Consider the following 14,817-nt stretch of genomic DNA (forward strand, 5'->3'; position numbering starts at 1 on the left):
TGCATTATCTACCTCATTTTTATATTCACAATAAATATAAAATATGTATGTCGATTTAAAGAAACCTCGATAATCGCATAATAATTATTATTATTTCTTGGTAAGGACTGGGAACTACAACTACTAAAAGGAAACACAATCCAGATAGATAGATAAAAGTAAACAGATTAACCACAGCTTAAACCTAATCGATCAATTAATAAATATATTATGGTGCTTAAAAATATAATACATTTTATAATAAAAAAAAGTCATAAAACACAAGTTGTTACGATTATTACTTATACTACACTACTGTCCTACTAATTATTGTGGTAGGTATATCATAATATATTTTAAAATTCCCATTGATAGATCACTGTTCATATTTCGTTATATCCTACTATTTGGTTCGAATGCATTACAAATTAATTATCTATAAATTTTAAATAAATTATAATTAACGTAATATAATATATCTACATAGGTATTATTACATTTAATAATCAATGATGATTTAATGTGGCTAAAATCGAACTCAGAAATTCGACGTACTGAATCAAAATAATCTTGATATAGTATATCAAATAGTCTTAAAACTTTAATTGATGAGTGTATCAACTTCTTATCCATAATTTTTTTATTAATTATAATTACATTTTTAAATGAAAAACATAACTAAAACATATTAATATTCTGAGCGGAGCAATAAATGTAGCCAATTAAGGTATTGGTTTTATTATTTTTATTTTTATTTTTTATTTTTTGGAAAAATACCTATATAATAAACTTAATAAGTTGTCAATAAAATGCTTCAATTTTTAAAAACGAAGGTTATTTCAACAGGTCGTCAAGTTTAAAAATTCCTATTACTTATTTTGATAATAAAGAAAAACAAAAAAAAATTAAGGAAAAACTAGAATTTTCACATAAATCCAATTTTTGATAAAATCAATTTTGTTTTTTTATATAACTCAAAAATAAATAATTTTCAAAATATTGAAATTATTTTTGAGCTATTTATAAGCATAAAAGATTTTTAATTTTTTTAAGAATGAAAGTAAAAAATTTTTTGCTGTGTAGAAATATTTGAAAACTTAATACTAAGTTTTTCATAAGTTCAATATTTACCTGTTTATTTCTACTCAAACAATTTTTAATATTTTATTGTACTTCAAAAAAAAAAAAAAATAATAATAAAAATAACGATAACGATAATAGACACTTAAAACTTTTGCCTAATTTTTATATCATTATTTTTGCTACACGATAAGATATTATTTTTTAACTCTTTTTTAGTTTTTAAAAACATTTTAAGTTTCAATTTGAACGAAATTACTTATTCAAACGATAAAAAATAACGACATGCTAATAATTTGTAACTATTTAAAAACATTATTTCTGGGAACTTATAATTTTATGTATTTTATACTATCATGAATTTTACTATACAATAAAATACTTAGTTTTTTTTTTAAATTAATTTTTTTATTTGTTCTATATCGATCTATTTTTACTGTTTTACCTATGGTTTTTATAGAAAGATAATTTTGATTTACATAAGAAGATATGGTATGAGTATATTTTATTGTAAATATATTTAATATTGTAATAAAATAAATGCAATATTTTCGAAAAAAAATGTATTAGCTTAGAATAGTAGAAGTAATATAAATGCCTAATACCTATAATATCAAAAAAGCATATCACCTGTTGATATAGACTGATAAACCATTTTTGCTCACAATTATTTCTCGTATACAACGATATATCATTGGGTTAAAATTTCACCTATAATAGTAATCACTTGAAATCTAATGTACAGCAGAGCATTACCTATTTAGTACCTACTTACCTACTTTTATTATAAATTACATTGTTCTCAAAATTATGACAATGATTACAATTATTTTTGCCTTTAGTATCTAACAATTATCAAATAAATAAATAATTGTATCATAAAATATTTAAAATTTTCCAAATAATTACACATAATATGTGGTACAATGATGGCAAAGCAGTATTAACTAACTTTTGTTGTTCTTTTTTAAATTAGAACAAAATGTTTCATATAAATTTATATATTTCAATAGCACATGAATATTATAAAAAAAGAGTTAAAAAAATTAATCATGTCAAATATGTTTTTAGTTCAATATTTTAATATATCCTTATGCATGATGCTATAGGTATCCGTTATAAAAAAGTTAAACTAAAATAACTATCATGTTATTAAAGATTTAGTTGGGTTTAAAATTTATTTTATTTACAATTATTATGAAGACATAAATATGACAATAAAAATAATCTAAATGTAATATAACACAGGTATTTACAAAATAAATTAAAGAAGTAAATGTAAATACTTAAAAAGTTGAAAAATTACATCAAATTATATTATTTTCTTATTTTTATCTCTTGAGCCAAAAATATACCTACTAAATTCTGGTTTTCTAATCATAGTATGTGGTTTTTTTTGTTTGGACTCATGAATATCAAGATCTTGATCTTGTTCATTATCAGAGTTTTCATCACTTTCTTGTTGATACTGAGGACGTTCAATATGTGATTCTTCTTCATTTTCACCTTCTTCTCCTTCTCCTTCCCCTCCTTCTCTTTCTCCTCCTTCTCTCTCTCCTCCTTCTCCTTCGCCTCTATATCTTTCTCCTTCTTCTCCTTCTCCTCTTCCTCTACCTCCTCTTCCTCCTACTTCTTCTTCATATTCATCTTGAACAGGTCCAGTGTTTTCATCTTCTCCACTTTGTTGTTCGGGCCTCTCATCAATTTCTTCCTCCACTGGTATTTCTGTAGTTGTTGTCGTCGTTGTAGTTCGTCTTCTTACCTAAAAATTGAATTATAAATATTTTTTTTTAAATAAAACAGCATTTCATATTATACAAACCTGTTTTTTTTTCGGTCGTATTATTTTTGGACAATCTGCTTTTTTTGGCGTTTCCTTATCATTTTCCTTTATTAATTCTTTATTTGAAATATTTGGAAGTCTTAATTTGAATCTATGGTCTATATTCGGACCTAATACATTTTTGAATAAATCTTTATTAGAGCCTTTAAATCCAAATTTTCCAATAGATTCTTCTGCAATACCATCCTTAATTTTTTTTTCTAAATAAACAGGACCATTTGGTAATAAAGATTTTGTGTCTTCGTCGTTTTTCACTTTAACTACTTGCATCCATTTTCCAACTCCAGTATCTGGATTAATAACATATATCAATGAACCCTTTTTATCGAACTGTGTACGTTCAATTCCGTTTGTACTATTAGCTATACTATCGTTGTAATTAATAATTTTAGTTTTGCTGTCTCCAAATGCTATTGCTGGAATGAACTTTACAGTCGTTGACTCATACCTAGGTGTAGTAGAAAATGCCACATTTATTTCCTCTGGTAAAGTTTCAGAATTATCTTGATCTGATACTAAATATTTACTGCTAAACAACTGATCACTTCTATTATAAAATGGAGGATTATGCACTACCCTTTTTATTCTGACTCGTGGCCGTTCAGTATGATAGTAATACCGTGGTTCTTTTCTTCTTACATCAACATTGACTGAAATATGGTCTCTTTTATTTCGCAACCAAGAGCCATTTTGTGGAGAATATATTCTAACACTAGCAGTAGGTGAAGATACACTTACATTAGTATTAGTATGAATATCTAATTTTCTCTGTTTTGGTTTTTGTAAATCTACACCTTTCATATTTCTTTTTATTCTTCTGAAATTTTGCATTTGAAACCTATTTATTGTTTCACCGGTGTTTTTATCCATCATTGTTTTGGTCTTAAGTTTCGCAGATGGAGTCATTTTAATATTAAAAAAATTATGAACAATTGATGAAACCATAATGTCATCTTCGTCAGTAAAAAAAGAAGTAATAGGGCTAAAGACATCAAGCAAATCGGCATCGTTTGATTCGTCATCCACTTTTACTTTTTTCAATACTTTTTTTACCTTGGGTTTCTTAATCTTTTGAAATCTTTTTGAATTATTTTTGATTTTTGGTGGTGGAAGAAGACCTTCAATTTTATTGTCTATTAAATGGTTATTTTTTACATTAGGTTCTGGTTTTTGAGTAGGATGTTGAATCGAATATTGTAAAATATGTTTATTATTTGAAGAAACATCAGAATCACTATCTTCTGATTCTATTTTAGTATCGTTATTATACACAACTGTTGTTGCTTTGGTTGGAAATGTTAAAATAACAGGTTCTGGTATAATTGAATCCATACCTTGAATTTTATGATTAATAGGTAAAGTTTTATTATATGATCTGTGAAAAAATAAATTTTAATTTTGAATTAAAAGTTATTGCTTTTATGATTTATAATTTACCTTCGATTTCGTACATCTTTAACAGGGAACCAATGGTCAGGAATTAGTTCATCTGCAAAATTCCAGTCCACGTGTGGCTGGCCTGGTTGAATGCCACCTTCTTCCTTTTTTGGAGATTTTTTTATAGAGAATAATACATCCGGAAATCCAACATTTTTTTCTTTAAAAATAGGATTGTCTAAAGGATCACTACCAAAATATTTTGTTTTGAAGCATCCTATCTTATCACCAAGACCATCTACTCTAGGTTCATTATTAGAAGGCTCTCCCTTCCATTCTCCATCTTCAGTTCTTTTTGGTACAATGTCCGTGGGTGCTGACATATCAGTACATCGAACATTGTCTGTAGAAGCGTAAAACTCCATACCCCCAGCAGTTTTTCGCGGTGTCAATATCGGATTCGTAGCATACCTTAATGCCGAATGTTTTGGAGCTTTTTTATAATGAGGATATACAACGGTATCGACTGGAATTTCAGTTGTAGTACCACTTGAAGCAATGTTTATTACTTCTAAATCTCTACGTGTTCTTCTCGGATAATTATCGTTAAGAAGTTTAGCCAAGTTGTTCACCCGCTCATTGTATTGTATTGGAAGTGGCCGATAAGAATCAGATTTATGAAGTCCTGAAAAATGCGCCAAAGTCAAATTTTCAACGTGACGGGTATTTTCATACTCAGATTTATCTCGACCTCTTAGTTCTTCGGTATTTTTTATAGAGTCTTTTGGTAAATGAGGATGTCTGCTATTCCAATATACATTGCTGTCACTTAATTTGGGACTTTGAGTCGTCATTTCAACTTTAACTCCACTGTATCGACTTCCTGAAGGATAATGGTCATCGTGATATACATATGAATAAGGATTGTTCATTTTCACTGACTTTTCATATGGAGTTAATCTGTATATAGACGATGATTTAGTACCAGATTCTTCAAATCTTTTACTCGATTCAAATGTTGGATAACCGTCTCCTTTATTAAATTTAAAATAGTTATCTTCTGATGGTTGAGGTGTTTGGCCCCTAATTTTAGGATAATTCTCCCAGCTTCCAAAAGTCTCATCTGATTGCTTATAAATGGTTTTTGGTCTATTATTAAATTTTGAGTATTCAGAAAGACGTGAACTATCGTGTTTTATACTATGTGGTGGACTGTTATTTAATTCTATATTTGCATGTCCTGTATTAATTTTATTTAATGGTCTTTGACCATGATGGATTTCATCGTTTAAGTGATGTTGCACATTTTGATAATTTGGATAAAATTCATATTTTGGATAAACGCGTATAGTTGGATCTCCTCTGGAATCGAAGTTATTTTTTTTAAGTCTTGTTATAAATGGTGCATTGTACGTTTTAGGTGGGCTCATATCTTGAACTATAGAACTTGTGTACTGTGAACCTGAATTTCCTCGATTTCCTAGTTCTGTTATAATGTCTCTATGATTTTTCTTTTTTTTCTCTTGATGAGATACAGATTTAACGTTAATATTGAAATTTTCTGAAGATCCACTTTGAACTGTTTTATTTTTTTGTCTTTGATTCGAAACACTTCCATTTTTTTCGTTAATATTATGATTAATACCTGTTTTTAAATTATTTGTAGGTAAATTTATAGTATCAAAGGATAAATTTTCTCCCGAAGTCTTCTTTATTTTTTTATGTTTTGAATTTATGGCACTACCATCGTAATTTGTCTGAGGAATAAATTCATAGTTTAAATATGGTGACACTTGTGGTTTTCTATCAGTTACACCTAAATTTTCAAACTTAGGCCTTAAATTTCTATCCGGTTTATTTGATGATGCTGGCGCTAATAAATCGGTAGGAAATACATATTGATATGGCTGTGTATCATGATTTATTGAATACCCATACTTTGTAGCATGGCCATTTAATTCATGTAATTCTGAATTCATTTTCGATTTTACTGGTTTTTTATTTACATTATTATTTCTTTTATAATCCGTTGGTGGTGAAATTGGTATCCAGGGAGAATTATCATAACTTCCTATTACATCTGATTGAGATTTTTGTATATCACTTTCTTGATATTTTCTTGGTCTACTTCTAGTTCTATTTATATGATCATTTTTATTTTGTTTTGCCATATTTCGAGAGCTGTCGTGCCTCATAATTGGCCTATAAGTTGTTGGTTCTACATTATCTCTAGTCTTACTAAAATTAGCTACTCGTCTAGATTCCGCGCCTTCATTTTTAGAATCTTTTTTTTCGGATTGTGTTTGGTTTTGCACAACAATTATCTTTCCTCCATCAAACTTTGAATAATTACCTGACGATTTTTCACTTATTATAGGGCTGCTATCATTAATAATTACTTTTCTTTTATCCCCATCATCTTCATATCTAGTTTTTTTGCCTGTAGTTGTTTTATGTCGACTCCAAGTTCCCCGACCTGATGGTGCCACTGTTGCTACATGGTCTTTTGTTTCTTCTGCATTTTGTGAAGAACTATTTTTAGGTCTAAAGACCTCTATACTTTGATTATCCTTTACTTCTTCTTCAACTTTTAATTTTTTTGAACCACCATGATCATATCCGGCATCTTCATAACCTTGTTCTTCATACACCTAAGAATTAAAAGTATTAATTATAATGACAATAACTTTCTATTTTATTTAAACAGCGTTTAACACGAGGAATTCATAAAATGTATCGATTTCCCCACTATTGTTTACGTGAATAATAAGGAACTCTCATTAACTTTGTTTTCATTTATATCAATAAGATATGCCATTGTCCACTATTTTTTCACATAGAATTGTATTTTTTTAAATATATGTACTTTGTGCAGTACTAAAAACAAATAGATTACAAAATTGTTGATACAAGATACTAAACGTTTGATTTATACTTTTAAAAAAAAATAATAAAAATGTTTTGTCTACATATTATGAATAAATCGTTCAAAATTTTAGAAACTACAAGAGAGATCTATATGGATGATATTATATTGAATTCGATGAAAGATAGTCTATATTTCGATACACAATACGGGAGGCCTTGAGTGCAATTATTAGGAAACAATAAAAACAGTCGTGAAATCGAGTATGATGTGGTTAAAACTTCCTAATTACGTGGTTTTCAAAACCGTTGTCATATATGACTACAACGAGTAAGTGCATGTATTATTATGACATGTGTTCCGTCATAATAGAATTTTTTATAATAAATAACTCTCTATTATAAAATTTATTTATTTTTAAATACAAGAAGCGTTATTAATTTAAAAACAATTGATATACCATTTAATAGTTTATTGGTTATATTTACAGTTTTAAACTATTTTGTTTATTACTAACGATATCGTTATTTTGAATAATATTACTTAAAATGTATTTATATTTAAATTTAATTGATTATTATACTTCTGTTTAAAACAATAATTATTTATTAATATGATTAATAAATAAGCTGTGCCTATTTTAAATCAATTTTATTTTAACAAGTATAAATTGTATTATTATATTATATTTTCCAAAATACTCTTAGAAATATATTTTAGATTTCAAATAAAAAAAATTTATTTAAAAATTACTTCTAAATATTTTTGCATTTCAACATTAAAAAAACATTAACTCTAAATACATAAAATAATACTTAAATTAGTTTGTATTGGAAAATAATTTTATTGAAATGTTTAATCATTCGATTATAATATGATGTAAAAAATTATTTTTGTTTTTACCTTTAAAATGACTTTTAATTTTAACTATTATTTATAATTTGTGTATATAAAGCTATAATTATTTTGATAAATATAATATACTTGAAAAATTTAGATAAAATTTACAAAAATATATTTGTCTATCCCAACATTATAATATTATAATCGTAAGATCTGCATTTGTGCTTTAAAATATTTTGTGTTTACTACTTTTTATGTCACTACAGTAGTAGCTGTAAAATAGCTTATCTATATTAACTATTATAAAAATAACATTAAGAAAAAAAATGTTAACAAAGAAATTGTAATATCTTTGATTTTGTACATTATACACAAAAAATTAATGAATACTAACATTTAAATTAATCGATCAATAATTAATCATACTGGAGAAAAATTAATATAATTGATTTTTTTTTTTAACATAACTATACAATTAATTAATAATTATACACTAAAAATGTATGTTCTTTAAAATAAAAAAATACTAAAATCAATTTTAATTAATAGTGCACCATTTATATTTATAAATATATATTAGATACAATATACAAGATTTCTTAAACATGTTTTATAAATTTTTTGATAGATATTTTAATAAATTATATGAAAAAAAAAAACAATATTGTTAATAAATAATGGGAATTGCTCAGGAAGTAATGCTTAATGAATCTCAAATAATTAAAAATTGTATACCACTTTAAAAACCGGAAGTCGAGCTTTATTTGTTGATCTTTTTCATACCAGACCAATTCCCAATATTTTTCTTGAAAAATATCATTAAAAGATTATATGTAGCATTTTTGATATTTTTATTTCGGTTTTTATATTTTTTTTTCAGTTTTGATTTCATTTTTTTACCAATATCTAACTATAATATAACGTGTCGATATATAAATATATATATATATATATATATTAAACAATTACAATACTGTAATTGTATGTAACACTAATAGCCGCCAAGACGTCGGAGCCAAATTAAGATTACCTAATTAAAATATATAAGTTTTATATACAATCATTTTTTAAATGGTATTAAGGACACAAAAATAAATTATACTGTACTATGTTTAATGTTAATTTATGTAGTTATCAAATATGCATTGATACGATGATACAATAATTATAAATGAGTTGTAGGTTATAACACATATCACCTATTTTTTTCTAATTTTTGAGTAATTCCTTATTCAAATATTTCTTTTTATCTAGGTACAACATTTAAATATTAAAATAAAAAATATAATTAAATAAAAAATTGTATCTAAAATTACTGATATAGTATATTACTTTCAAAAAATAGGGAGCACGATTTACTTGATTCAAAAAAATTATATGTATAGGTAAAAAGTGCACTAACGCACTGATATTATATATTCTTATTGTTTACCTCACGTATTTAATATTATTATATCATATATATATATCACGATTATACAATAAGTCAATAAATAACAAATTTATGAAATCAGTAGAGTAATTAAACTACATAATAATTAATAATAAATAATAAATTTATATGTACTATTTAAGCATACTACATATTGTAGTGTACCTACTTTTGTTTATTTTAGGGAAAAAAGTTTTTTTTCAAAAACTAATGTAAGTAATATTATATACTAGAGATTAATAATTTAGAGTTTTTAGATGATTCAATAGTTTTAGACAGTTAGCCATATTATCGATAAAATTGATATTTATTTAACTTCCTAGATTACCTAGATAAATTGGTAAATTTACGCAATGTAAATATATATTATATTATATCCTATAAGTAACTAATTTTCCTATTTTGTTAAAATCAATCTCAATGCAATATCATAGTTAATAACACAAAGTATGTTATGTTTGACTGACCTCTTGTGTCTTCTTATGAGTTACGACTTCTCTAAGTCTAGGTGCATTAGCTACTTCTTCCGAAGTTGCAGCTTCTTCCATTGCGGCCTCCTGCGGAAGTCGCTTAACAGCATCATATCTTCGGACCTGCACGTACGTCTGTTTTGGTACAAAATCCAATTTAACACTAGGTGGTGGCGTTCCCAAGTCTCCAACGATCTTAACCCTTGTTGGTACATCTCTAGGAAGCTCGTGATCAGATACATAGTTTCGGACACCGTATTCGTCTCCGTCGTTAATTTTTCTATCATCACTTTCGGGATATACCGAGTGCACGTTTGATGAAAAAACAACGGGACATATTACGCACAACACAAGACGTATCAGTAACATGTTATGTCGGCATGTCAAGAGCGTCGTCACGATACTAAATCACTTTTACTCGGAGTGGTCGTCTGGGAAAACCTTTCTCCGGAGTCAAACGAAGGGAAACAAAAAACTGTATGATAAAAAAAATAAATAAATAAACATTGACCAATGTAGAAAATTCGAGCCTCCGGAACTACTGATTGACATGCGGTTATAAGATTATCGTCCGGTTCATTAACTGCAAGTGAAAACAATTAAAACCATGACAAATAAAAAAGAAAGAAAAATATCTATTGTCTACCTTCATTGAATGATGTCGGATCAGCTGGTAAAATGTGATAACTAATAAAAAAATTATGAATTATAAAATATTATAATGCTTATAAAATTCTAGGTATTAATAAAAAATAAAATAAAATACTATAGGTATTTATATTTATACTATTAACTATAATAAATATATTTTGTCAGATTTCTAGGTTTAATTACACTCTTATATTTAGAATAAAATTAAAATAATTACATTTTATGTGTACTTATATTAAATTTTATTATCTACTAAATATATTAAAAATACGTATATTTATTGTAAAATGCAAAGAATTCTATTAAATGTTATGAATATTAAAAAGTATTATTTTATACTTTGATAGTTGATGGGGAACACTTATTTTAAGTTGGATACACGTTTATTAATTACTTTAAGTAAAAATATTCTGACACAAACATTTTTTTTTCTACATTTCAATTTTTATCTATAGTATTATCATGAATGTACCATACTATAGAAATATTTTTACTGCGTCAACGGATCATCGTCTGGTACAGTCATCACTTGGTTAATGCCTGTGATTTCAAGCATATGCATTTTTATTTCCCAATCTTCCCAGTTGTCACAATCTATACTTTTATTAATTGATTATTTTATTCTAGTATCCAAAACTAAATGTAAAAACTTGAAATTTCTTTAACTCGGTATTTTAAAAATAATTAATTTTTCCTAGTTAATAGATTCAAAAATTACATACTTAAGAAATTTTATTTACAGTTTATTATCATAAATAAAAAGAATTTATTATAATTGACAGCATTTACAAAATAAATATCACTAACATGTAGATAATTTATTTTATACTGCTAACATTTTTTTGTTCGTAAATTTGCAAGTAACGAATATGCCATTATGTATCATATTGATATTTTTTGTTTTATTTTTATATAGATATCTGTAATTATTGTAAATATTTTAATATGTTATACATTTTTTTAATTTTCTTGTAGATAGTTTTTAAAATTGTTCCGGATTATATGATTTTGACATTCAGAACGATGTAGGCAACAATGATGTACCTGTTTCCAATACGTGCTTAAAGAGACAAGTAATATTTTGCTGAGTTAAAATATCATGTAGATAGCATTAACTATACAAACATATAGAATGACCTATAAACTATAGAATATTAATTTAGACAGTCTTTAAAAATAGGGCAAGACGATCAATTGTTAATAATTATTGATACTCACAGTTTTAATTATTTTTCTATGTTGCATTCTTTTTAAATTCAATGTATTAAATTTAAAAAAAAAGGTAACATCTAAACAATATTATAACAATGAAACAGTTATCCAATTTTAATTAGATTCATATTATTTTATCAAGAACTATTAGTTTATTTTTCAATATAATTTTCTTACAATATCTATTAAATAAATATGAAAGCGCAAACAACAATATTTTTTAAAACAAGACTAAAACTAATAATACAGTTTGTACTCGTAATTTGATTATTATTTTTATTCTTATAAATATAAAATTAAAGTACAAATGAAGTTTACATTTAGATAATCTCTCGGGCATTTTAAAATTTAAATTTTAAAAATGAATTGGTATATTCATAGAAAATTATGTTATTTTTATTGGTTATAAATTATAACTAAATTTTTTATCTAATTTAAAAAATAATATTAATTTTAATTTATACTTTTATTATTATTTTATCAAAAAACATGATTACAATCTTTACATTTATTTATACAAAACGTTTTTATATTAAATTAAATAACGGGAAATTATAAGGTGAGAAGGTACTTAGTAGTACTATCCGACTAATTGATACTTTATTAAGACTTAAAAGTGCAATATTTATTAATCAACTGATATTTTTAACATTAATAATATGTAACACATTTTACTACCTTACACAATTTTTTTTTTAATATTAATTTTATCACGTATACATGATTATATTTTACAAATAATATAATATTATTTATTGCTTATTTGATACTTATTATTCATAATTTATGCATTGTTTTTTTATTATTGTGTATTATATTTATATTAAAAAAATATTTTGAAAAGAGTTAGTTTGAATTGTGTTTTGAAATATAATCGTACAATTTTCTGAACATATGTTCATTTAAAATTAATTAATATCATCGTAAACTAGTTGTAAAATAAAAAAAAAATGTTTAAACTTTCAATTATCTACCATAACTTTTATTAATTCTAATATTCCTTAAATTTTCAATTTATTGTTAAAAATAAAATAATCATTATATATGATCTTCGATTTTTTTTCTATCAATATTTTTACAGAGAAAAATAATACTAACCTTTACGGACTTACACTTGTATATATTCTACAATTCTCTATAATAACCATATAATAGTATGAAACTAAGAATAAAAATAAAATAATAATTTTTTAATCATAACGTCATAATTCTATATTTTTAGATTGAATATCTACATTTATATATTGTTGAACAATAAAATGCAGTATAACGGTGATTGTGAAAATAATATATTTTATACTTCAAAGAAAAACAAATCGCTTTTAATGTGTTCGTCATTCAATAGAAATCCGGAAATTGTTTTTTATGTTCATCTAATGCTTGGTGATATTTACTCGAAGAACTAAATTGTACCTATAAGATATTGTGAGTTAAATATCTAAATGTTTTCTATCTGGTTTAAAATATTTTAATAAATATTAAAAATTTAAATATATATCTAAGAAATTACAAGCTAAAATTCTAAAGAATGTACCAGACATATTATTTAAATTATGAATATCATAAAATAAAAAGGGAAAAGTGGTAACCACTCAGATTATAGAATTCGAGTTTATCTCGTCAATCAGTTTAAATAACTGTAATGCATGTGTTAAATTTTAATTCATGATATATCTTGCATACAAAAAACAATCCTGATCGATATCAATTCTTTTATTTTAAAACTAAGTATAAATTTATATTAATATTAAAGTAATTTATTTTAATATTAAAAATATGATAGATTAAATTAGTTTTTCCCAAAAACATTACATTTGAAAATTTCATTGTGTGTAATATATAATAATATACGTTGAAAGTTTGAAGTTATCATAAATAATATTTTTGAATTACAACAAAACAAGTAAAATCTCTCATTCATTATTTAAAATGTATAATTTCGTTAACATTTGAGATTGAAATGACAATAAATAAAAAACTTGTGATTAAATATTTTTGAGGTATTTTGGTTATTATATGAACTAATTAGGAGGAATCTTACATGTCAATTTTTTTGAGTGATTTTTTTTTTAAATATTTATTAAAAATAAAAATAATAAAAATTCGAAAATGTCATATGCCAATGAATAATTCAAATATATTAAAATTAAACCAATAATAAAATATTCTAATTTAAAAATTTGGTAAAAATAACAAATATTTTAATTAATTTAGCTTATACTTTTTTTCGACATTTAAAAACAAAATAAACTAAAAAAAATTTATATTAAATTTACTCGAAAAGAATCAATTTTTAGAGTATTTATTTATTTATTTACTTATTTAATTTTCCTTTCTCTTTATTTTTTTCCTCTCGATTATATTGAAAAGTACTGGAAATCTTTTACTTTTAACTTCCCAAGTTATTAACTAAATTAAATTTTTTACTAGAAATCTTAATCAAAATTGAAAACTTAAGCAATTTTTCTACAATAAAAAGTGTTTTTAGATAACATACACACACATCCTTGTGAAATCAATGCATTCATCGTTTCATTCAAAATCTAAAATTAACATCTCTTTTAAAATATTATTACGTGTTCACTATCTATAAATTTAAATTCTAAGAACTCAATATTTTCTATATTTTTTGGTAACTAATTTTTTTTAAGTTGATTTTTATCCTGCAAGATAGATACCTAAAGTTATACACTTATACTTATTCAAATTTTTATAATTAAATATTATTTTATATTTATTATATTCAAAACTTTTTTTTAGCTGCATTTAGATGTTGTTATATTTTATTATATTGAAATTATCTTAATTATATTATTCTAATATGTTATACTGTTGTTTTAAATAGTATAAAACACATTGATATAATATTTTTATAAATGCATGTGACTTTTCTAAGTAAAAAATAAATATTGATAATATCTAACTAAAGTTAATTTTAGATTCTAAATGGCGGGATAAATGTATTAATTTTACAATGATATGTGTTTTTTTTTTTATATATATATTTTCACGATAGGTAGTTGATAAAATTTTAAACTTTATTGATATTTTTGGATATAAACTA

The 14,817-nt window shown here is 24.4% G+C and overlaps 1 protein-coding gene across 1 annotated transcript; it reads right to left on the minus strand.

Moving 5' to 3' along the window:
* Positions 1 to 2,371: 2,371 nt before the first annotated feature.
* On the minus strand, positions 2,372 to 10,360 carry LOC112595877. The gene is made up of 4 exons (XM_025341268.1): positions 9,888 to 10,360; positions 4,340 to 6,930; positions 2,882 to 4,277; positions 2,372 to 2,821 (listed from the first exon to the last, which is right to left on the minus strand). Exons 1-4 carry the CDS (start codon positions 10,257 to 10,259, stop codon positions 2,372 to 2,374), a joined length of 4,809 nt encoding a protein of 1,602 aa, XP_025197053.1. The 5' UTR covers positions 10,260 to 10,360.
* Positions 10,361 to 14,817: the final 4,457 nt, after the last annotated feature.

The sequence above is a fragment of the Melanaphis sacchari genome, unplaced genomic scaffold (assembly GCF_002803265.2).
Source record: "Melanaphis sacchari strain LSU unplaced genomic scaffold, SCAv2.0 Contig0_pilon_pilon, whole genome shotgun sequence".
NCBI lineage: Eukaryota > Metazoa > Arthropoda > Insecta > Hemiptera > Aphididae > Melanaphis > Melanaphis sacchari.